The 26870-nt window shown below is 41.2% G+C and overlaps 1 protein-coding gene across 1 annotated transcript in view; it reads right to left on the bottom strand.

Moving 5' to 3' along the window:
• The window catches only part of ERCC6L2 (ERCC excision repair 6 like 2), a 271617-nt gene that overhangs the window by 138205 nt on the left and 106542 nt on the right, over positions 1–26870 (bottom strand). The window contains exons 10-13 of the mRNA XM_069762035.1: positions 12265–12336; positions 10169–10314; positions 9010–9105; positions 8786–8885 (exon numbers count right to left, since the gene is read on the bottom strand). Coding sequence (XP_069618136.1) covers positions 8786–8885; positions 9010–9105; positions 10169–10314; positions 12265–12336 — 414 coding nt within the window. The remainder of the gene's footprint in view (positions 1–8785; positions 8886–9009; positions 9106–10168; positions 10315–12264; positions 12337–26870) is intronic.

Genomic DNA, 26870 nt, shown 5'->3' with positions numbered 1-26870 from the left:
GCAAGAAAAAAGAAGCTAATTAAAGAAAAACAAGTGGCCATCATTACTTTAAGAAATGAAGGTCAGTCAGTCCGAAAAATTGGGAAAACTTTGAAAGTGTCCCCAAGTGCAGTGGCAAAAACCATCAAGCGCTTCAAAAAAACTGTCTCACATGAGGACCAGCCCAGGAAAGGAAGACCAAGAGTCACCTCTGCTTCTGAGGATAACTTTATTCGAGTCACCAGCCTCAGAAATCGCAGGTTAACAGCAGTTCAGATTAGAGACCAAGTCAATTCCAAACAGAGTTCTAGCAGCAGACACAGCTCTATAACAACTGTTAAGAGGAGACTTTGTGCAGCAGGCCTTCATGGTTAAATATCTGCTAGGAAACCACTGTAAGGACAGGAAACAAGCAGAAGAGACTTGTTTGGGCTAAAGAACACAAGGAATGGAAAGTAGACCAGTGGAAATCTGTGCTTTGGTCTGATGAGTCCACATTTGAGATCTTTGGTCCCAACCACCATGTCTTTGTGCGACGCAGAAAAGGTGAACGGATGGACTCTACATGCCTGGTTCCCACCGTCAAGCATAGAGAAGGAGGTGTGATGGTTGGGGGTGCTTTGCTGGTGACACTGTTGGGGATTTATTCAAAATTGAAGGCATACTGAACCAGCATGGCTACCACAGCATCTTGCAGCGGCATGCTATTCCATCCGGTTTGCGTTTAGTTGTACCATCATTTATTTTTCAACAGGACAATGACCCCAAACACACTTCCAGGCTGTGTAAGAGCTATTTGATAAAGAAGGAGAGTGATGGGATGCTACGCCAGATGACATGGCCTCCACAATCACATGACCTGAACCCAATCGAGATGGTTTGGGGTGAGCTGGACCACAGAGTGAAGGCAAAAGAGCCAACATAAGTGCTAAGCATCTCAGGGAACTTCTTCAAGATTGTTTGAAGACCATTCCCAGTGACTACCTCTTGAAGCTCATCAAGAGAATGCCAAGAGTGTGCAAAGCAGTCATCAAAGCAAAAGGTGGCTACTTTGAAGGACCTAGAATATAAGACATAATTTCAGTTGTTTCACACTTTTTTGTTAAGTATATAATTCCACATGTGTTAATTCATAGTTTTGATGCCTTCAGTGTGAATGTACAATTTTCAAAGTCATGAAAATACAGAAAAATCTTTAAATGAGAAGGTGTGTTCAAACTTTTGATCTGTAGTGTATGTCACACAAAATACTTAATAAGTAACATTTTCCACATGTCTACTTTACATCAGCACAGTTTTGGAACCAAAATTGTTTTTTGTTAGGGAGTTATAAGGGTTAAAATTTGACCAGCAATTTCTCATTTTTACAACACCATTTTTGTAAGGGTTAAAAGTTGACCAGCAATTTCTCATTTTTACAACACCATTTTTTTGGGGGGACCACATCACATTTGAAGTCATTTTGAGGGGTCTATATGATAGAAAATAACCAAGTGTGACACCATTCTAAAAACTGCACACCTGGAGGTGCTCAAAACCACATTCAAGAAGTTTATTAAACCTTCAGGTGTTTTACAGGAATTTTTGGAATGTTTAAAAAAAAATGAACATTTAAATTTTTTTCATCTATTTCAGCTCCAATTTGTTTTATTTTACCAAGGGTAACAGGAGAAAATGGACACCAAAAGTTGTTGTAAAATTTATCCTGCAAACGCCAATACCCAATATGTGGGGGTAAACCACTGTTTGGACGCATGGCAGAGCTCGGAAGGGAAGGAGCGTCATTTGACTTTTCAATGCAAAATTGACTGGAATTGAGATGGAACGCCATGTTGCGTTTGGAGAGCCCGTGATGTGCCTAAACAATGAGACCCCCCACAAGTGACCCCATTTTGGAAAGTAGACCCCCTAAGGAACTTATCTAGATGTGGGGTGAGCACTTTGACCAACCAAGTGCTTCACAGAAGTTTATAATGCAGAGCTGTAAAAATAAAGAATCATATTTTTTCACAAAAATTATCTTTTTGCCCCCAATTTTTTATTTTCCCAAAGGTAAAGGAAGAAATTGGACCCAAAAGTTGTTGTGCAATTTGTCCTGAGTAAGCTGATACCCTATATGTGGGTGTAAACCACTGTTTGGGCACATGGCAAAGCTCGGAAGGGATGAAGCGCCAATTGACTGAAATTGAGATGGGACACCATGTTGCGTTTGGAGAGCCCCTGATGAGCCTAAACATTGAAACACCCCACAATGACACCATTTTGGAAAGTAGACCCCCTAAGGAACTCATCTAGATGTGTTATGAGAGCTTTGAACCCCCAAGTGTTTCACTACAGTTCATAACGCAGAGCCGTGAAAATAAAAATATTTTTTTCCACAAAAATTATTTTTTTAAGCCCCCAGTGTTGTATTTTCCCAAGGGTAACAGGAGAAAATGGACCCCACAAGTTGTTGCCCAATTTGTCCTGAGTACGCTGATACCCCATACGTGGGAGGGAACCACCGTTTGGGCGCATGGCAGAGCTCGAAAGGGAAGGAGCGCCATTTGGAATGCAGACTTAGATGGATTGGACTGCAGGCGACACGTTGCATTTGCAGAGCCACTGATGAACCTAAACAGTAGAAACCACCCACAAGTGACCCCATATTGGAAACTAGACCCCCCAAGGAACTTATCTAGATGTGTTGTGAGAACTTTGAATCCCCAGGTGTTTCACTACAGTTTATAACGCAGAGCCGTGAAAATAAAAAATCCTTTTATTCCCACAAAATGGTTTTTCAGCCCCCAAATTTTCATTTTCCCAAGGGTAAAAAGAGAAATTGGACACCAAAAGTTGTTGTCCAATTTGTCCTGAGTACGCTAATACCCCATATGTTGGGGTAAACCCCTGTTTGGGCGCACGGGAGAGCTCGGAAGGGAAGGAGCACTGTTTTACTTTTTCAACGGAGAATTGGCTGGAATTGAGATCGGACACCATGTCGCGTTTGGAGAGCCCTGATGTGCCTAAACAGTAGAAACCCCCAATTGTAACTGAAACCCTAACCCAAGCACACCCCTAAGCCTTATCCCAACCACACCCCTGAAACCCAACCACACACCTAACCCCAACACACCTCTAACCCTAATCCCAACCTTAATCACACCCCTAACTCCAACACACCCCAAACCCTAATCCCAACCATAACCCTAACCACACCCATAACCCCAACCCTAACTGTAGCCCTAACCCTAACTTTAGCCCCAACCTTAACTTTAGCCCCAACCCTAACCCTAACTTTAGCCCCAACCCTAACTCTAGCCTCAACCCTAACCCTAGCCCCATCCTTAGCTTCAACTCTAACCATAGCCCTAACCTTTACCCTAAAGGGAAAATGGAAATAAATATATATTTTTAATTTTTTACTTTTCCCTAACTAAGGGGGTCATGAAGGAGGGTTTGGTTTACTTTATAGCGGGTTATTTAGCGGATTTTTATGATTGGCAGCTGTCACACACTAAAAGACGCTTTTTATTGCAAAAAATAGTTTTTGCGTCTCCACATTTTGAGAGCTATAATTTTTCCATATTTTGGTCCATAGAGTCATGTGAGGTCTTGTTTTTTGCGGGACGAGTTGACGTTTTTATTGGTAACATTTTCGGGCACGAGACGTTTTTTGTTCGCTTTTTATTCTGATATTTGTGAGGCAGAATGACCAAAAACCAGCTATTCATGAATTTCTTTTGTGGGGGGCGTTCATACCGTTCCATGTTTGGCAAAATTGATAAAGCAGTTTTATTCATCGGGTCAGTACGTTTACAGCGATACCTCATTCATATCATTTTTTTATGTTTTGGCGTTTTTTGCATCGCTTTATTCTGGGGACTATTAATTTTTTATTTTTTCGCTGACGATGCTGTATGGAGGCTCATTTTTTGCAGGACAAGATGACGTTTTCAGCGGTACCATGGTTATTTTAACCGTCTTTTTGATCGCGTGTTATTTCACTTTTTGTTCGGCGGTATGATAATAAAGCGTTTTTTGCCTCATTTTGTTTTTGTTCTTTTACCGTGTTCACTGAAGGGGTTAACTAGTGGGACAGTTTTATAGGTCGGGTCGTTACGGACGCGGCGATACTAAATATGTGCACTTTTACTGTTTTTTTTTATTTAGATAAAGAAATGTATTTATGGGAAACAATATTTTTGTTTCATTTTTTAGGATTTTTTTTTTTTTTACACATCTAAATATTTTTTTTTTTTACATTATCACATTGTCCCAGAGGGGGACATCACCATATAGTGACAGATCGCTGATCTGACCCTTTGCAGCGCACTGTGTCAGATCAGCATTCTGACAGGCACTGTAGGGAGGCTTGCCGGCACCTGCTCTGAGCAGGCGCTTGCAAGCCACCTCGCTGCAGGACCGGGAAGACCCCCCACAGCAATTTTGGATCCGGGGCCTGCAGGGCGGAGACTCTCGGTACAAGGTGAGCACATCTCCTTGTATCGAGGGTCTCAGGGAAACCCGCAGGGAGCCCCTTCCCTGCGTGATGCTTCCCTATGCCCCCGGAATGCTGTGATCATGTTTGATCGCAGTGTTCCAGGGGTTAACGTGCGAGGAGCGGTCCGTGACCGCTCCTGGCATATAGTGGCGGATGTCAGGTGCGATAGTCAGCCGACACCAGGCCGCGCTCCCCCCGTGAGCGCAGCCGATTGCATATGACGTACTATTTCGTCACTGGGAATTAAGTCCCAGGTCACCTCGACAGGATAGTACGTCATATGGGATTAAGGGGTTAAGTTTGTGAATAAAGAAAACTTTTTTTCACGGATTCGGTGAAGCTGGACATTATTTTCTTTTGGATTCTACACGCCTGGACACAGCGGGTCTGTGCTCCCGAAACTCAGCTTATATATTAAGGGTGAGCTGGTTTATATTCCTTCTCTATAAAATTTCACTGCTGAAAAAAATTTGCAGTACTAATATTGCAGGAAAATTTGCGAAACTTCAGATGGGCTTCTTTGACTGCAGTATCAATATAGCTATGCCATTTTTAACCAATTTTTTTATGCACAACTGGAGCTCTATAAATGCCATATAACGTTTCACTGCTGAAAAAAATGTGCAGTATTACTATCGCAGGAAAATTAGCCCACCTCAGATGGACTGTTTACACTGCAGGAGCAATATAGCGATGCTACTGAGATCCAACCAAGTCTGGTTGTATGCTTTGACACACAACTGTCAGTAAAAATGGTGTATAATATTTCCCTGCTCAGAATAATTTGTAGCATTAAAAGCAAAAAGAACATTATCAGCCCTGAGAAGAGGTTTTGGCATGAGTTGCAGGCTGCAGCATAAAGGATGTGTAATTGACCCTATCCTGTCCTACACGATCATTTCAGCACAATCTCTAGCTCAGTGCTGCTAACAGCAGTATTAATACTTAATTAGCCCTAAGAAGGGCTTCTGTTGTAGATGAAATAAATATAAATGTGGTTGAAACTCTGACTACGAAGCTACAATTCTGTCCCTCTTTCAGCAGCACCTCTGCCTGCTCTGCCTGTTTCCGGGATACAGTGTGACAAGAATAGCATCACGGATTTCATATAGACCTGATGACGTTATGCAGCCAGCCAATCACAGTAATGTCACAACCAAGATGGCATTACAGTGCCTGTCAGACAATCCCCATGATTATTGGCTGTCTAAAACAAGGCAAACATGTGGGACGGGGACTCGAGCTCCTGCTCGAAAATTAAAAAAATACTCGCTGAGTAACGAGCACACACTGATGCGCGATCGAGCTCGATCGAATAACGAATAGTGAAGAGCATGTTTGCTCATCACTACTTGAGAGGCAAATCAGTACCCTCAACTAGAGAAAAAGTGTCTACAAGCCACAGACAGCTCACCGACAACCACACGGGTTCACGGAACTTCGTCTTGACCGGACGTGAGGTACAAAAAGGATGAACGTTCCAGCTCCTAAAATTCTTCAATCTTTATCGATCCACATTAAAATTTTCAATAGTGGAAAGAACTCCTCCAACAATGTGGACAAAAAGAGGGGGGTTAAAGCAACGCATTTCGATCTGAAACCACATCTTTATCAAAGCTCTGATAAAGATCCGGTGTCAAATCTAAACACTTCACTTTTGACCTTGCGCAGGCGTGTACTATGGAGGACAGAGAATTAACTTCAATCCAATATTGCAGCCAGCATGCAGCCAGCGGGTAAGGAAAGGGTGAATCTAACACCCGAAAACCCCGTCCCTATGGCTGAAAATTGTTCCCTCCAAATTCAGGTGACAGAGTCCCTTTAATGGAAGAGTCATCAGAAGAAAACCTCTCCTGCGTCCTCACCATAAAATTCATCATCAAAAGTATGCAAAACAACATCTAAACAAGTCTGATGCATTTTGGAAACAAGTCCTGTGGACCAGTGAGGTTAAAATAGAACTCTTTGACCACAATGATCAAAGGTATGTGTGGAGAAAAAAGGAACAGAATTTCAGTAAAAGAATATCTCACCAACCATTAAGCATGGGGGCTGGATCAATCATGCTTTGGGGTTGTGTTGCAGCCAATGGCATGGGGAACATCTCATGGGTAGAGGGAAGAATGGATTCAATGAAATTTCAACAAATTCTTGATGCAAACATAACATCTGTAAAAAAGCTGAAGTTAAAAAAAGGATAGATTCTACAAATGGATAATGACCCTAAACACAAGTCAAAATCCACAACAGACTACCTCAAAAGGTGCAAGGTAAAGGTTTTACACAAGGTAAAGGTTTTACAATGGCCCTCACAGTCCCCTGATGTGAACATCATTGGAAATCTGTGGCTAGACCTAAAAAAGCAGTGCATGCAAGACAACCCATGAATCTAACAGAAGTGGAAGAATTTTCCAAGGAAGAATGGCTGAAAATCCTTCAAACAAGAATTGAAATACTCTTAGCTGGCTACAAAAAGCCTTTACAAGCTGTGATACTTGTAAAAGGGGTGCTACTAGGTAATAACCATGCAGGATGCCCAAACCCCGGGCAATTATCTATTTAGTTCATCCCCCCCTCCTTCCATGAGACATAACTTTTTATATTTCCCTCAATATAGCCATATGAGGGATTGTTTTCTTGCGGGACTTTTGAATAACACCATCAACTGTACCATACAGTGTACTGGAAAACAGGGACAAAAATTCTAAGAAATTGCAACAAAAAAGTGCAATTCTTTTATGTTTGTTTTTTCATTTACCATGTTGACTATATGGTAGAACTGACCTGGCAACATGATTCAGGGCAGTACGAGTATGCAGATACCATTATTTTTTTATTTAAGTGGTGAAAAAAAAACCTGAAATTTGAATGGAAAATATTTTTGATTCTGTCGTAATTTTCCGAGACCAGTAGTGTTTTTATTTTTCAGGATCTGGGGCAGTCTGATGGCTTATTTTTGTGCCCTGAGCTGACGTTTTTATTGATCCCATTTTGGTGTTGATATGATTTTATTGAAATGTTGAGGCGGCCAAAAATCATAATTCTGGCGTTTCGATATTTTTCTCGTTACACTGTTTACCGATTGGATTCATTTATTTAATATTTGATGGATTGGACATTTCTGAACGCAGCGATACCAAATATGTGCATTTAAAAAAAAATGTTTAATTGCTCTATTTTTAAAGTGAATCTGTCAGCTGTTTTGGCCGATATAAGATGCGGCCACCGCCTTTCAGGGCTTATCTACAGCATTCTATAATGCTGTAGATAAGCCCCAGATCCGACCAGAAAGATAAGTAAAATAACTTTTATTATATTCACTCGGTTGCGCCAATGAGAGCGTGGAATGAGCAAACCAAAGAAAAAGGGCTGTGCACAAAACGGGATCACCTTCTTCAACTAATTAATGAGTACGGTAATCAAAAATACACATGGACGAAAAACACAGATCAAAAAACTACAAACAATTTAAAACCATTTAAAAAGCCAATTGCTAATTTTGAATTCTAAATCCTGACCATAAATAGTGGTCTTATCCCAAAATAGTCATATCAAGTGAACCATCAAGACAGTCAGAATGAGGCAAAATTATAAGAAATAACAATGCATAATAGTTATTGGACCCAGAACAAAATAGTAATATTAAATACCTCCATAGATGGTGTGCTGCCAGCCCAAAGAACAAATAATCAACTGCACTAATTAAAAAGAACCTATAGTGAATGCAATACAATGCCGAAAAAATGCAAAGAAAAAATGCACAGAAATGCAGACACGCCTGTAATAAATGCAAGGATGCAAACCCATATCGGTAAAAAAATGTATATCTGAGCATAGAAGCCGTAAACAAGTAGGAGAACCATTCACCAAGTGTGCAGGCAGAAGTAGTGTTAAGCAGCCATGTAGGTCCTGATGGAAAGTATAGGGAAACAAGTCTGCGAGCGTGGAATGACACACACCCCCGTCAGCACGTTATAAAATGCGCAGGTTGTCATGTGTCGGGAAAGATGAGGTTCAGCTAGTGAGCCTGCATCAAAGACAGGGACATATGATGGAAATATACGTCATAGTCTGACTAGATCCTGTAACGTATCATTATGAGACTTTGTTCACGTCTATGTCATGGTTTCCAGCTGAAACTGAACTATGGTATTGGGCTGTGTATATTGTGACATGTGTCAAATATGATCCCATGGTTACGCAGTGGATTCTTTCATTTTGATAGCAAGTATAGCACTAACCTGACAGAATTGATGAAGAAGGCTCAAATGAAAATATTTCATGGCGTACGGTATATATGATGTGAGTCTGATGGCAACTTACCTGTTTGTAAACCTGTCTTAAATATATAATCTCTTCCAATGTCCCCAGTGATATTAGCCTTAAGACTTTTACATCCCGACTCTGTCCAATTCGATAAGCTCTGTGAGGGTACAAAACCATAATAAATCTAGAACAGTCGCCAGTTCACATGAAATCTGAAAACAAATTCCCCAAACTGTAATTATTTGGGACAAGAATGTATACAAAATGAATGACAAAATTACCTGTCAATGGCTTGAAGGTCATTGGCCGGATTCCAAGTTGGGTCAAAGACTACAACCACATTTGCCCCAACAAAATTAAGTCCAAGTCCACCCGCCCTAAAGAAAAGTAACGGTAAAAAGTATGAACAAGAGTTAAAGGGAATCTGTCAGCAGGTATTGCCATGTAATCTGAAAGCAACCATGATGTGAAGTCGGGAAGGAATTTTCTCCCTAATAATAATAATAAATAATAATTTTTATTTATATAGCGCCAACATATTCCGCAGCGCTTTACAGTTTCAAACACAACAGTCATAAGTAACAACATTAACAATACAATAATTAAAGTGAAATAAGACGACCCTGCTCCTGAGAGCTTACAATCTACAATGAGGTGGGGAGATACAAAGTACAGGTGTGTATTTACAATGATGTATTTACAATGATGGTCCAGCCTTCTTCAGGGAGTGGGGGGTAGATGGAGATAGTGAATGGGCTACACACACAAACATAAAATGACTTTGATTAGGGAACGTGATAGGCTGCTCTGAATAAATCTGTTTTGAGCGAGCGCCTAAATCTATGCAAATTGTGGATGGTCCTAATATCTTGGGGTAGAGCATTCCAGAGGATTGGTGCAGCACGGGAGAAGTCTTGGAGTCGGGAGTGGGAGGCACAGATTAGTGCAGAGGTTAGTTGAAAGTCTTTTGCAAAGCACAGCGGTCGGTTAGGCAGATAGACAGAAATGAGGGAGGAGATGTAAGGGGGTGCCGCACTGTAGAGAGCTTTGTGGGTGAGTACTTTGAATATGGAGGTATTAGTGTCTGCCCCATGAGTTTTCTACCTTCCTCTGGATCAACATGTTAGGTTATAGGTTGAACTTAATTCTACATTCAACCTTACAAACCATGAAACCAAGATGTAGGGGAGAACCTTATTACAGTGATGTGTCACTTATTAGGCTGTGTTTTCCTGTTTCAAAACAATAAGCGTTTGTCATGCAGGGGAAGAAGACGATCGGTGAGAATATATTACTGCACTTACACTAGAAATTACATATACATTTACCAAGGCAATAAATAAAAAGCAATACATAGTTAGGGTGAGAGTTCTTCTTTAAAACATAATTTACAGACAAGTTTACATTTGTGTGATAGTAAAAGAGAAACGTTGTACTCACATAGTGGAAACTAAGCAAATATTCACATCTTGCATGCTATTGAATGCCTTCACTATTTTGACTCTGTCTTCGGCCTTTGTGCCTCCATCAAGCCTCCGATATTCTAGTCCTGATGCCATGCAGTATCGTTCCAACACATCAAGCAGCTGAAAAAATATATATAATCCAATGAGAAGAATCAATCTGGGTTATTGCTTGTGAAGTGGGTAACTAAACGCCAAAATGTAGAATTCATCGTGAAAGCCAGAGAGCCCATGTTCACATGTCCACTAAAGGATCAATCATGAACCTCAGTCACAGACGTGAACAATAGGGTCTGCTGAATGCAACCTATGTCTGTGGTGCAATGTATCCTGTTTATTACAGAAATCACATAGAAAAGAACTGAGAATTACAGGTTTGTCCACTCGTGGACAAAACCTTCGTAACAGCACCATCCCCAGAACAAAATGGAAAGATATACACCCTGATTGTAACCTCAGACACAAGCCAGAGTGACCAGACCCCCTCAAATTAGTCATGGACATATGAAGTACTTAGTGTGAGGGAATATATTAGTTAACTAGATTAAGCCAATAGAGGGACATCTGTAGACTTACACATCATTATGACAGCTTTTCTAGAACTAAAACCAAGAATGCGAAAGAAGAGTTGTTTGTAGGAATTCTGGATCAAACCATTCAAGACATACTTATGTGGAGAAGACCCTAGCGAACTCAAGATGGGTATGAATATGGGCACCATATTACCTCTGATGAGGTAATGCGGCCAGCCAATCCCAGTAATGCCACTACTAAGATGTCTTCGGAATTACAGGGACTGGCAGGCAATCCTGCATGTTTATTGGCTGTGTAACAGGCGCCACACGTGGGGTTGGGATTCCATCTTCAAATCTCTAACATCATCCAATGCTCGTTGAGTGCCGAGCATATCCGAGCACCCAGATCCTCGAGTGATATCCCTAGTAGTCAACTGTACTGTATAATATATTTTTTTATATAGGACTATGTCATTACTCATCCTATTTACATAATTACTTATATTTCACTTACACCAATATTTTTTAGGCACTCCCTTTTTGTTGGAGTACACCTGGGAAAGATTGTTACAATTATTTTTCTGAGTAATGTAGTATACGCTGCATTTGTTTTTCATTTTATATACATTTGTGTTAATTGTCTATTGCTTGTATTAAAAAAAATTGTTCAGATTTGATTGGTCATCAGCTTCCTTTCCTGCTTACAATATTATTTTTAGGTCCATTATTGAGATTACTGGACATGGCAGTTTTCTATTAAATTACTACAAGCAGAGATCTTGACATCTAGGTAAATTGACATAAAATATAACCTCTATTTGCCGAGTCTGTAATACCAATTTACAGCAGTCAATACAAAAAGTATGCGGTACACAAAAAATATATTGTCATACAAGTCTAGAACTAGAGAGAGTACAAAGGAGGGCAACAAAATTAATAAAGGGGATGGGAGAACTACAATACCCAGATAGATTAGCGAAATTAGGATTATTTAGTCTAGAAAAAAGACGACTGAGGGGCGATCTAATAACCATGTATAAGTATATAAGGGGACAATACAAATATCTCGCTGAGGATCTGTTTATACCAAGGAAGGTGACGGGCACAAGGGGGCATTCTTTGCGTCTGGAGGAGAGAAGGTTTTTCCACCAACATAGAAGAGGATTCTTTACTGTTAGGGCAGTGAGAATCTGGAATTGCTTGCCTGAGGAGGTGGTGATGGCGAACTCAGTCGAGGGGTTCAAGAGAGGCCTGGATGTCTTCCTGGAGCAGAACAATATTGTATCATACAATTAGGTTCTGTAGAAGGACGTAGATCTGGGGATTTATTATGATGGAATATAGGCTGAACTGGAGGGACAAATGTCTTTTTTCGGCCTTACTAACTATGTTACTATGTTACTATGTAAGTCATTGATTTTACTAAGGCATTGGGAGTTTTGCTACTGACTGCCACTTCGCAATGTGCCCGACATCTGTTGCAGGCAGATTATTTGCTTTATCAATCAGAAGTTATGGCCCAGGCAACCAACCATGGCGGACATCATATGGTGCTCACCTTTGTAGAGAAGGAGAAAAGAAGAACCTTGTCCTTGTTTTTTCTGCAGTGATTTAGGAGCTGCTGAAGGACCTGTAAATGAACCACAGGACAGCAATGACCCAAGTACTCCTAAAGTTATACTGGAGCTTATTCTATGGGGATATTAATGATGCAGAAATGGCAGCAACATTTTTAAAGCATTACATATGGAAAACTGCAATAAAATGCAGTCAATAAAGGGAAATAGTGTTGTTATAGTTAGGCTATTTTATAAGCAAAAAATAATGCAAAAAAAAAAAAAACTTTTTTGTATTACGCATAGTTAATTCTCCCATTTCAAAAACAAAAGCTAAAGAAAGACTGATGGGAAACGGGGCACCATCTGTGCCGTACCTTTGGCTAAATATTGCTTTTATGCTTTTAATTTTATCGCTGTTCTCTGTTGCTTAAAATCCCAGGCAATCCTTTAAAATTGACATACAATTTGGCCTACATTTCAACTTTTCCTATATTCAGGGCTTCGGTCGGAGTGGTGGAGTCGGACTCTGAAAATATCTAATAAGTTGGGTACAGTATAGGTATTAATACGAGTTGCTCCCCTCATTGTAGCTATAGCGGCTTCCCCACTTTCCAGGAGGGCTTTTTACATGATATCGGAGCACGTTTGTGGGAATTTGTGCCAATTCATCTAGAAGAGCATTTCAGAAATCAGACAATAATGTTGGATTAGAGGGATTGACTCAAATTTTACCCTTCTAGTGCATCTTAAAGGTTTCCGTTGGGTTTGAGCTCCCGGCTCTGCGTGGGTCAGTCAAGTTCTTCCACACCAAACTCACTCATCCATGCCTTTATGGGTCACAACACAGTCATGCTGGAAAACAAAAGAGCCTTCCCCAAAATGTTCCAAAAAATATGGAAGAATACAATTGTAAAATTTATCTGGAAATGCACAAGTGTTAAGATCTACAGTCAATGGAACTAAGAGGTCTATGTGAAAAATAACCTTAAAACAACTTTATCCATCCTCCACCAAATTTGACATTTGGCACAATACAGTCAGGAGGGTAATTTTCTCCTGGCACACACCAAACCAAAACTTGTCCAGCAGAATGGAAGAAGTGTGATTCCCCTCTCCACAACACAAAATTTCCCTGCTCTTAAGTCCATTGGCAGCATGCTTTACCCCACTTCTTCTGCACTTTGGCATTGTGCTTTGTGATGTAAGGCTTTAATGGAATGGTAATGGAAGCCCATGTCATGATGCATTCAGCGCACAATTTTTCTTCTGATGTTAATGCCAGATAAGGTTTGGAATTCTACAGTTATTGAACAATCTGAGCGTTGGTGACTTTTATGCAGCTTAGCACTTGGTGACCCAGCTCTAACTTTAAATGATCACAAAATCTTGTCCATTTAGTGTGTGTATGTTACCATAAGAGTATTAATGTGAACTTAACAGCTGCAATATGTTAACAGATTGACGGGTAGCATGCATCAAATGCTGGATGACTGATTTTAGCCAGGTATTTTTTACTCTGAAATGCTGCAGCGTTTCACAGAAAAAACATACTGTAAGAGTAGACGGGTGACTAGTCGATCAGTCAGGTGCCCTCTGCCTTCTCCCTGCTCACTCCCCTTGCTTGGTCCCAGCTGCTCAAAGTATATTCTTCAGTGAAATGCAGCAGCATTTTTGGAGTTAAACATACATGGTTGAAATCATGCAGCCAGCATCTGATACATGCTGCTTGTTGATCGGGAAGCATGTATCAGCTGTGTGAGGAATGTTCTTCCACCATGAGTGAGCCTGGGCGTGCAAATCAATAGCCAGGTCAATGAATCTCCTGTAGCTGGATGTCAGTCTTGTAGGCCAATGTCATGCAAATGCCTTCTGATAATCTGTGTAGACGATGTCAGACATCTTAGACTTAGTACGTGACGTCTAATTTCACTTGCAGTAATGAATGGATCAGTCATGGAACCAGTGGTACGGCTATTTCTCCAGTGTTCCAGGAGCAATTTTTCTTCACGACAAAGTCAGGGCACATGTTGCTCAAACTACTGTAAGTGGCATGCGTGGGAGAGACGTGCTACCTTGGCCTGCAGCATCTCTAGATTTGTCTCCCTTCGAGTACATCTGGGAAGTCGTTGGTCAGCAATCACAAAGGGAGCTGCCAGCTTGATGTTTTTCGTGCCCAAGTACATTCACAGTGTGTAAGTGCATGTATTGAAAATGTGTTGACATTTTTTCCGGAATGTATTGAAATTATTGCATTTCGAGATACACTGAAGTTTTTTTTATCATATGCAAATCACTAACTTGTCTATCCATCCTGTGATTTCTCTAAGTCCATGACTTTTTCTACTTGGTGCTGCCATTTAAATCTTGAGAAGTGTATACACACACTACAAGGCTATAACATCAAGCATTTACGGAGAATGTCTTACTAACATGATCTGTGGTGGGATGCGCACTCCTCACACACGCTTTATTGTGTTTATAGAAAATGTTGACTTGTCATACTCTTGTCATACTTTGAGATGCCAACTACCCGCCCTCACAAGATGCTCCTCTGGTCAGGAAGGAAGCAATATGAGGATGTGTACAATAGCAATACTGTAATTTTTAAGAAAAGCATGTCCACATCTGGCATTGTGAGATTCATGTGACTGCTGACGCAACGCTTTATGGGTAAGAGGAATTCTTCCACGCTAATAAAGCTGGTTGTTCCCAGTGGGTAATAAATATTTAAACCATTGGATTTATTCTGTTCTAAATATTTACATCAAGGCTACCCGGTGGCAGAACTGCAATCTACACAAATGGTGTCTGCAGGTGGGAAGGAAAATACCAAGTTAAACTGCCCGATTACTACTTCATCCATGAATGGAAGCAACATTCTATGCAGCAGCGCTCTTCTTTTTCTACCTAGAGAGCCATAGTTTAGAGAGCGATCATATTAGTTCTGCAAACAGTATCTCAACTGTACATAATCATTTTTTATTAATTTTAGAATGTGAAGAGTGTGTGGCATCTCAGATTATGTTCTTTTAAAGGAAACCTGTCACCCTCAAAATCAAAGGCGAGTTAAACCCACCGGCATCAGGGGCTTATCTACAGCATTCTGTAATGCTGTAGATAATCCCTCGATGTATCCTGAAAGATGAGAAAAAGAGGTTAGATTATACTCATCCAGGGGCGGTCCGGTCTGATGGGCGTCGCGGTCCGGTCTGGGGCCTCCTATCTTCTTACGATAACATCCTCTTCTTGCATTCACTCTGCGGCTCCTGCGCAGGCATACTTTGTCTGTCCTGTTGAGGGCAGAGCAAAGTACTGCAATGCGCAGGGAAAGGTCAGAGAGGCCCAGCGCCTGCGCACTGCAGTACTTTGCTCTCAACAGGGCAGACAAAGTACGCCTACGCAGGAGTCACAGCGTGAATACAAGAAGAGGACCTCATCCTATGAAGATGGGAGGCCCCGGACCGGACCGCGGCACCCATGGGACCGGACCGCCCCTGGTTGAGTATAATCTAACCTCTTTTTCTCATCTTTCAGGATACATCGGGGGCTTATCTACAGCATTACAGAATGCTGTAGATAAGCCCCTGATGCCAGTGGGCTTAGCTCACCTTCGATTTTGGAGGTGACAGGTTCCCTTTAAAGGCCTACCATATTATTTTCTTTGCGTACAAGAGAAATGAATTGGTTTTGATCAGTGTTTTTCATCTGATTTTTATCTACTTTTTGGACCACATTTTCTTGTATGCAAAAAAAAAATAAAAAGTTCACAGGCGTCTCCTACTCATTAGCCAATTAAAAAAACAGTAAAAGGATGCAACGTAGATAGCACGAATGTAACGTCTGTTTTTTCATACACACACTAACTTGAATAGAAAATTTTGATCTAGTTTGAAAATCTGACACCTCCATTAGTTTTGGGGATTTTTGAGGACAATCAATTGACAAAAAAAGGATATGTGTAAATGACCATGAACTATAATGGATACATGCGTTCATTCAATCTGCGAAAACCCAAGATGGAACAAGTACGTGAAACAATGACATCTCTAAGAGACGTCATTTCTACAGTTATTTACACAGATTGGATAAGTGTCAATAGATTGTAATAACTGCAGTTAGATCCAGGAACAATCTAATATACAGTGGGTGCACCTGTAGGAATACAGGGTCTATGCAAAATAGCTTTTTACTATTACGAGTGGATAAGTAGACATGACCTGACTGAATGGTCACAACGGTCACCAGACCTCACCTAGATGGACTTTTTCTTTTGGGGAGTATGAAAAGATTAGGCAAATTAAAAAAAAAACATATACAGTTGATAGCATGATTATAGTTCTTCTGCACAGCCCTGTACATCCTTACTGACAGCTGATATCAAGCAGAACATGGATTGGGCATGCTGGACCTTAACTTGCACGCACAACAAACTATTGTCCAGCTGGAAGAAACTTTGGGCAGTGGATTCTGTCCCAAGTCAATGCCAACATTGAGATCTTTTACCAATCTCAAAAATACAAGCGTCAGATGCACCTGTTCCTCCTTCAAGCCAAAGTAAGAAGTTAATAGAACAGTGCAGAGGTCAGAAACGCCTCCTACTGCTTGATTCAAAGTCTTCTGATTGACCAGAGAGTTGGGTATAAAGTTTAGTTTGCTCCACCAGCCCAGGAGACAGTGATTAATTCAGCACATCGCATGCTTAACCACCACTCCATTGAAACGCCTCCACACTGCACTCGTGCAACTGCGACTCCTGTTGAAACGGTTGGGATTCCAACAGCGGGGCCCTCTCAGCGATTATACATTAATCACCTTTACAGTGGATTGTTGATAAGCATTCATTATGGGAAAAACCCAGTTAAATCTGGCACTGTTTAACTGCTTCATGACATTTGATGTAAGTTTACATCATTGTCGGTAAGGGGTTCTGGGGATCGTTGCCATGTTGTCATGTCATTTTCTGGAGACAATGTTAGCAGCAAAGTCGAAGAAGCCTCTGTCAGTGTTGCGCTGACAGCAAAAATGCATTGCAATGATGATGTATTGCAATGCATTATACCAGCAATCAGAGTAAAAATATTAAAGTCATGGGACTACATAAAGAAGAAAAAAAAAAGAAAAAACATTTTTTTTAAAAATACTTTACTAAACAGCACAAAATTAAAAAATACATATACCAATAAATATGTATATTTATGTCAAAAAATAAACAAAAAATTACACATATTTGGTATCAGCATAATACACAATCAAAAAGTAGAATGTAAATAAAAATGGTATTGCTGAAAAAGTCATCCTGTCTGCCAAAAACAAGCCATCATACAGCTCCGTCAGCAGAGAAATAAAAAAGTTATAGCTTTCAGAATACAGAGATGCAAAAACATTTTTTTCTGTAAAATAGACTTTATTGTGTACAAGCACCAAACCATTAAAAAATTACATAAATGTGGTATCGTTACACTCGTACTGATCCGAAGAATAAATTTGTCTTATAAATTTTACCATAAATTTTTGTTATTGAACGGTATAAAAAAACAGCCATAAAACAATTCATGAACTTCTGATTTTTGTTCATTATGCCTCCCAAAAATCGGAATAGAAAGCGATCAAAAAATTATGTATCCGAAAATGTAACCAATAAAAATGTAAATTCATCCCGCAAAAAACCTTCACATGATTCTGTAGGCAGAAATATTATAGCACTCAAAATATGGAGATGCAAAAATTAGTTTTTTTTGCAAAAGAACAAAACAAAACGAAAAATTGTCTTTTAGTGTGTGGTAGCAGCCAAACATAACAAAAAATATAAATCGGGTATTGCTGTAATCGCACTGACTGAAGAATAAAGACGTCTAATCACTTATACCGCACGAGGAACGGCATAAAAAATAAATAAAACTAATTCTTCATCTGCTGTGGATTTGTTCATTCTGCCTCCCAAAGATCGCAGTAAGGCACAGCTCAAATTTATCCTGCGCTCTATGCTGAGCGCTTACACCGGGGTTCCTGTGTACATCTTTGAAATAAGTAATTCAGAAGGAATCCCCGGCAGAAGATTCCCTATGAGGCAGATGGAGGCACTGAGGACGCCATCTGACCTATGAAAATGTGGTATAAAGAAGAAAAGAGCCGGCACTCACCGATCGTCCGGAACAGGTACCTTTATTGAAGTGCGGTTAAAACATCTTCACGGCCGGGGGTGCTAAACATGTCATGCTTGCCGCTCTCCTTGTTTATCACCCCCGGGGGCCCATCATGAACTGTATTGAGCATTATATGGGGCCCATCGTGAACTGTATGGAGCATTATATGGGGTTTTTGACTCAATATGGATATTCAAAAACACTTAACCTACTGATGTCTCAATCAATTTTACTTTTATTGGTATCTATTTTTATTTTTGACATTTACCGGTAGCTGTTGCATTTTCCACCCTAGGCTTATACTCGAGTCATTAAGTTTTCCCAGTTTTTTGTGGCAAAATTAGGGGTCTCGGCTTATACTCGAGTATATACGGTAAGAGCTCAGCGTAGAGCACAGGATAAATGTGATCCAAAATGTTATGTAAAATGTTTTAAATAAAAGCTTCAATTCAATCCACAAAAAATCTTGCACTCAGGTCTGTCATCTGTCAATGGGAATATAGGAGCTTCCACGTTACTGGTAGCACAAAGGCTCTGGAACAGCGCTATGGCTCCTCATCCCCTCAAAAAATCCAGTTATTTTTTTTGAGTTCCCAAAACTAAATGCCCCCTTCTCTTCTGAGCCCCATTGTGCCTAAACCACATATTGAGTCCAAATATTTGGTATATCTGTAGCGAGGAGAGCCCACTTAAAGGGAACCTGTCACCCCCAAAATAAAAGGTGAGCTAAGCTCACCGGCATCAGGGGCTTATCTACAGCATTCTGTAATGCTGTAGATAAGCCCCCGATGTATCCTAAAAGATGAGAAAAAGAGGTTAGATTAAACTCACCTGGGCGGGCAGGTGGTCGGATCCTATGGGCGTCGCAGTCCGGTCTGGGGCCTCCCATCTTCTTACGATGACGTCCTCTTCTTGTACGCACGCTGCAGCTCCGGCCCTGTTTGCCCTGTTGAGGGCAGAGAAAAGTACTGCAGTGCGCAGGTGCCGGGAAAGGTCAGAGAGGCCCGGCGCCTGCGCACTGCAGTACTTTGCTCTGCCCTCAACAGGACAGACAGAGTACGCCTGCGCCGGAGGCACAGCATGAAGACAAGAAGAGGACGTCATCTGATGAAGATAGGAGGAGCCGGATCGGACCGCGACACCCATGGGACCGGACCAGGACTGCCCTGAGTGAGTATAATCTAACCTCTTTTTCTCATTTTTTAGGATACATCGGGGGCTTATCTACAGCATTACAGAATGCTGTAGATAAGCCCCTGATGCTGGTGGGCTTAGCTCACCTTCCATTTTAGGGGTGACAGGTTCCCTTTAATTTATGAGTGCATGTCTCCAGAAGCACAAGTTGGGCATAATGTACAAATCACTACAACAGCAGATATGCAATTTTCACTTGGCAATATCCATTGCTGCTCAATTCTGGAAAACACGCATGGAGTAAAAATCATACACCTGTAGATAAATTCCAGAGGGGTTGAATTTCCAAAATGTGGTCACTTGATGGGGGATTCTGCTCTTCTGGCACTTAGGGGCTCTGTATATGGAATCCACAAACTATTCTACGATAATTTGTTCTCCAATTTGGTCTTAACCCCTTTACCCCCAAGGGTGGTTTGCACGTCAATGACCAGGCCAATTTTTACAATTCTGACCACTGTCCCTTTATGAGGTTATAACTCTGGAACGCTTCAACGGATCCTGGTGATTCTGACATTGTTTTCTCGTGACATATTGTACTTCATGATAGTGGTAAAATTTCTTTGATAGTACCTGCGTTTATTTGTGAAAAAAACGGAAATTTGGCGAAAATTTTGAATATTTCGCAATTTTCAAACTTTGAATATTTATGCAATTAAATCACAGAGATATGTCACACAAAATACTTAATAAGTAACATTTCCCACATGTCTCCTTTACATCAGCACAATTTTGGAACCAAATTTTTTTTTGTTAGGGAGTTATAAGGGTTAAAAGTTGACCAGCAATTTCTCATTTTTACAACACCATTTTTTTTTAGGGACCACGTCTCATTTGAAGTCATTTTGAGGGGTCTATATGATAGAAAATGCCCAAGTGTGACACCATTCTAAAAACTGCACCCCTCAAGGTACTCAAAACCACATTCAAGAAGTTTATTAACCCTTCAGGTGTTTAATAGGAATTTTTGGAATGTTTAAATAAAAATGAACATTTAACTTTTTTACACAAAAAATTTACTTCAGCTCCAATTTGTTTTATTTTACCAAGGGTAACAGGAGAAAATGGACCCCAAAAGTTGTTGTCCAATTTGTCCTGAGTACGCTGATACCCCATATGTGGCAGTAAACCACTGTTTGGGCGCATGGGAGAGCTCGGAAGGGAAGGAGCGCCGTTTGACTTTTCAATGCAAAATTGACAGGAATTGAGATGGGACGCCATGTTGCGTTTGGAGAGCCACTGATGTGCCTAAACATTGAAACCCCCCACAAGTGACACCATTTTGGAAAGTAGACCCCCTAAGGAACTTATCTAGAGGTGTGGTGAGCACTTTGACCCACCAAGTGCTTCACAGAAGTTTATAATGCAGAACCGTAAAAATAAAAAATCATATTTTTTCACAAAAATTATATTTTTGCCCCCAATTTTTTATTTTTCCAAGGGTAAGAGAAGAAATTGGACCTCAAAAGTTGTTGTCCAATTTGTCCTGAGTATGCTGATACCCCATATGTGGCAGTAAACCACTGTTTGGGCGCATGGGAGAGCTCGGAAGGGAAGGAGCGCCGTTTGACTTTTCAATGCAAAATTGACAGGAATTGAGATGGGACGCCATGTTGCGTTTGGAGAGCCACTGATGTGCCTAAACATTGAAACCCCCCACAAGTGACACCATTTTGGAAAGTAGACCCCCTACGGAACTTATCTGGATGTGTGGTGAGCACTTTGACCCACCAAGGGCTTCACAGAAATTTATAATGCAGAGCCATAAAAATAAAACAAAATTTTTTTCCCACAAAAATTATTTTTTAGCCCCCAGTTTTGTATTTTCCCTAGGGTAACAGGAGAAATTGTACCCCAAAAGTTGTTGTCCAATTTGTCCTCAGTACGCTGATACCCCATATGTGGGGGGGGGGAACCACCGTTTGGGCGCATGGGAGGGCTCGGAAGGGAAGGAGCGCCATTTGGAATGCAGACTTAGATGGAATGGTCTGCAGGCGTCACATTGCGTTTGCAGAGCCCCTAATGTACCTAAACAGTAGAAACCCCCCACAAGTGACACCATTTTGGAAAGTAGACCCCCTAAGGAACTCATCTTGATGTGTTGTGAGAGCTTTGAACTCCCAAGTATTTCACTACAGTTTATAACGCAGAGCCGTGCAAATAAAAAAAATTTTTTTTTCCACAAAAATTATATTTTAGCCCCCAGTTTTGTATTTTTCCAAGGTTAGCAGGAGAAATTGGACCCTAAATGTTGTTGTCCAATTTGTCCTGAGTACGCTGATACCCGATATGTGGGGGGAACCACCGTTTGGGCGCATGGGAGGGCTCGGAAGGGAAGGAGCATCATTTGGAATGCAGACTTAGATGGATTGGTCTGCAGGCGTCACATTGCGTTTGCAGAGCCCCTAATGTACCTAAACAGTAGAAACCCCCCACAAGTGACCCCATATTGGAATCTAGACCCCTCAATGAACTTATCTAGATGTGTTGTGAGAACTTTGAACCCCCAAGTTTTTCACTACAGTTTATAACGCAGAGCCGTGAAAATAAAAAATCTTTTTGTTTTCCCACAAAAATTATTTTTTAGCCCCCAGTTTTGTATTTTCCCAAGGGTAACAGGAGAAATTGGTCCACAAAAGTTGTTGTCCAATTTATCCTGAGTACGCTGATACCCCATATGTGAGGGTAAACCCCTGTTTGGGCACACAGGAGAGCTCGGAAGGGAAGGAGCACTGTTTTACTTTTTCAACGCAGAATTGGCTGGAATTGAGATCGGACGCCATGTCGTGTTTGGAGAGCCCCTGATGTGCCGAAACAGTGGAAACCCCCCAATTATAACTGAAACCCTAATCTAAACACACCCCTAACCCTAATTCCAACGGTAACCCTAACCACACCTCTAACCCTGACACACCCCTAACCCTAATCCCAACCCTATTCCCAACTGTAAATGTAATCTAAACCCTAACCCTAACTTTAGCCCCAACCCTAACTGTAGCCCCAACCCAAACCCTAGCCCTAACCCTAGCCCTAACCCTAGCACTAGCCCTAACCCTAGCCCTAGCCCTAACCCTAACTCTAGCCCTAGCCCTAACCCTAGCCCTAGCCCTAACCCTAGCCCTTGCCCTAACCCTAGCCCTAACCCTAGCCCTAACCCTAGCCCTAGCCCTAACCCTAGCGGGAAAATGGAAATAAATACATTTTTTTTTTATTTTTCCCTAACTAAGGGGGTGATGAAGGGGGGTTTGATTTACTTTTATAGCGAGTTTTTTAGCGGATTTTTATGATTGGCAGCCGTCACACACTGAAAGACCCTTTTTATTGCAAAAAATATTTTTTGCAATACCACATTTTGAGAGCTATAATTTTTCCATATTTTGGTCCACAGAGTCATGTGAGGTCTTGTTTTTTGCGGGACGAGTTGACGTTTTTATTGAAAACATTTTCGGGCAAGTGACATTTTTTGATCGCTTTTTATTCCGATTTTTGTGAGGAAGAATGACCAAAAACCAGCTATTCATGAATTTCTATTGGGGGAGGCGTTTATACCGTTCCGCGTTTGGTAAAATTGATAAATCAGTTTTATTTTTCGGGTCAGTACGATTACAGCGATACCTCATTTATATCATTTTTTTATGGTTTGGCGCTTTTATACAATAAAAACTATTTTACAGAAAAAATAATTATTTTTGCATCGCTTTATTCTCAGGACTATAACTTTTTTATTTTTTTGTTGATGATGCTCGGTGGCGGCTCGTTTTTTGCGGGACAATATGACGTTTTCAGCGGTACCATGGTTATTTATATCTGTCCTTTTGATCGCGTGTTATTCCACTTTTTGTTCGGCGGTATGATAATAAAGCATTGTTTTTTGCCTCGTTTTTTTTTTTTTTTTCTTACGGTGTTTACTGAAGGGGTTAACTAGTGGGCCAGTTTTATAGGTCGGGTCGTTACGGACGCGGCGATACTAAATATGTGTACTTTTATTGGTTTTTTTTTTTTTTTATTTAGATGAAGAAATGTATTTATGGGAATAATATTTTTTTTTTTTTCATTATTTTGGAATATTTTTTAATTTTTTTTTACACATTTGGAAATTTTTTTTTTTACTTTTTTACTTTGTCCCAGGGGGGGACATCACAGATCAGTGATCTGACAGTTTGCACAGCACTCTGTCAGATCACTGATCTGACATGCAGCGCTGCAGCCTTCACAGTGCCTGCTCTGAGCAGGCTCTGTGAAGCCACCTCCCTCCCTGCAGGACCCGGATCCGCGGCCATCTTGGATCCGGGGCTCGAGCAGGGAGGGAGGTGAGGAGACCCTCGCAGCAACGCGATCACATCGCGTTGCTGCGGGGGGCTCAGGGAAGCCCGCAGGGAGCCCCCTCCCTGCGCGGTGCTTCCCTGCACCGCCGGCACATCGCGATCATGTTTGATCGCGGTGTGCCAGGGGTTAATGTGCCGGGGGCGGTCCGTGACCGCTCCTGGCACATAGTGCCGGATGTCAGCTACGATAGGCAGCTGACACCCGGCCGCGATCGGCGGCGCTCCCCCCGTGAGCGCCGCCGATCGCGCTGGATGTATTATCCCGTCCAGGGTCAGATAAGCCCAGGGCACCTCGACGGGATAGTACGTCTAAGGTCACAGAGGGGTTAAATAGCACTCCGTCCCTCCTGAGTCTTTCTGCACTGCTAAGCAGTACTATACAGCCACATATGGGGTATTTGTACATTCAGTTGAAATTGTGTCACAAATTTCGGTGACATTATTACCCACGTCCCCTTGTGAAACTGTAAAATCTTGGCCTAAAACAAGATTTTTGTGGTAAAAATGTAATTACCGTATTTCTGGTGTATAAGACGACTGGACGTATAAGACGACCCCCAACTTTTCCATATAAAATATGGAATTTGGGATATGCCCGCCGTATAAGACGGGGGTCATCTTATACGTCCAGCCATCTTATACGGCGTGTGGTTCCCAGGGTCTGGAGGAGAAGAGACTCTACTTCAGGCCCTGGGATCCATATTCATGTAAAAAATAAAGAATAAAAATAAAAAACATGGATATACTCACCCTCGGACGGCCCCTGGCTCACAGCGCTGCTATAGTCTGCCTCCGTTCCTGAGAATGCAGTGAGTGAAGGACCTTCGATGATGTCGCGGTCACATGAGCGGTCAGGTGACATCCAGGATCGCTCCCTGTACATGCCATACGACCCCCAACTTTTGGGACAATTTTCAGGGGTCAAAAAGTCGTCTTATACGCCGGAAAATAGGGTATTTTTCTTCACCACCCAATGGTATAAAATTCTGTGACACACAAGTGGTGTCAACGTGATCACTGCACCCCTAGAGGAATTCATTCAGAGGTGTAGTTTGAAAAATGGGGTCAATTATGGGGGGGATGGGTTCTGCTGTTCTGGCACCTCAGAGGCTCTTTCAGTGGGTCATGGCACCTGTAAACCCTAACAGTAAAATCTGCACTATATTATGGCGCTCCTTCCCTTCTGAGCTTTCCACTGTGCCTGAAAAGTATTTCCTGATTACATGTAGGGTAGTGGAGCAATCAGGAGAAATTGCACAACAAACTGTGAGGTCCATATTTCACTACTAGCCCTTATGAAATTAAAAACATTTCAGTGGCAAAAATGTAATTATTCTTTCTTCACCGGCTAATGGTATAAAATTCTCTGAGGCACATGTGGTGTCAAAATGATCACTGCACCCATAGATGAGAATTCAAAAATTAAGTCACTTCTGGGGGGAGTTCTGATGTCCTGGCACCTCAGGGGCTCTGCCAATGTGACATGGCAAACTCAAACTATTCCAGCAAAATCTCAACCCCAATATCGTGCTTCTTCCCTTCTGACCTTTGCACTGTGCTTCAAAAGTATTTTTCAACCACTTATGGGGTATTGGCATACTCAGAAGAAATTACATAAATTGTACTGTTCATTTTCTCCTATTATCCTTTTTGAAAATTAAAAACTTGGGGCCAAAGCAACATTTTAGTGGAAAAAAATGGTAATTTTCCATTTACTCAGCCTAATGTTATACAGTGCCTTGCGAAAGTATTCAGCCCCCTAGAACTTTTCAACATTTTCCCACATATCATGCTTCAAACATACGTAGTAACATAGTTATTAAGGTTGAAGGAAGACTATAAGTCCATCTAGTTCAACCCATAGCCTAACCTAACATGCCCTAACATGTTGATCCAGAGGAAGGCAAAAAAAAAAACATGTGGCAAAGAGTAAGCTCCACATTGGGGAAAAAAATTCCTTCCCGACTCCACATACGGCAATCAGACTAGTTCCCTGGATCAACGCCCTATCAAGGAATCTAGTGTATATACCCTGTAACATTATACTTTTCAAGAAAGGTATCCAATCCCCTCTTAAATTTAAGTAATGAATCACTCATTACAACATCATACGGCAGAGAGTTCCATAGTCTCACTGCTCTTACAGTAAAGAACCCGCGTCTGTTATTATGCCTAAACCTTCTTTCCTCCAGACGTAGAGGATGCCCCCTTGTCCCTGTCTCAGGTTTATGATTAAAAAGATCATCAGAAAGGTCTTTGTACTGTCCCCTCATATATTTATACATTAAAATAAGATCACCCCTTAGTCTTCGTTTTTCCAAACTAAATAGCCCCAAGTGTAATAACCTATCTTGGTATTGCAGACCCCCCAATCCTCTAATAACCTTGGTCGCTCTTCTCTGCATCCGCTCTAGTTCAGCTATGTCTTTCTTATACACCGGAGACCAGAACTGTACACAGTATTCGAAGTGTGTTCGAACTAGTGACTTGCATAAAGATACCAAATGTAAATTTTTGGTGAAGAATCAACAACAATTGGAACACAATTGTGAAGTTGAACGAAATTTATTGGTTATTTTAAATTTTTGTGGAAATTCAAAAACTGAAAAGTGGTGCGTGCAATATTATTCGGCCCCTTTAACTTAATACTTTGTTGCGCCACCTTTTGCTGTTATTACAGCGGCAAGTCATTTGGGGTATGTCTCTCTGTTTTGTACATCGAGAGATTGAAATTCTTGCCCATTCTTCCTTGGCAAACAGCTCGAGCTCAGTGAGGTTTGATGGAGATCGTTTGTGAACAGCAGTTTTCAGCTCTTTCCACAGACTCTCGATTGGATTGAGGTCTCAACTATTTGTGAACCATTCCTTTGTACATTTTGCTTTATGTTTGGGATGATTGTCTTGTTGGAAGACAAATCTCCGTCCCAGTCTCAGATCTTTTGC

The sequence above is a fragment of the Ranitomeya imitator genome, chromosome 1, assembly GCF_032444005.1.
Source record: "Ranitomeya imitator isolate aRanImi1 chromosome 1, aRanImi1.pri, whole genome shotgun sequence".
In the NCBI taxonomy this organism is placed as follows: Eukaryota; Metazoa; Chordata; class Amphibia; order Anura; family Dendrobatidae; genus Ranitomeya; species Ranitomeya imitator.
The sequence above is the reverse complement of the archived record's forward strand: the minus strand, read 5'-3'. Positions and strand labels throughout refer to the sequence as shown.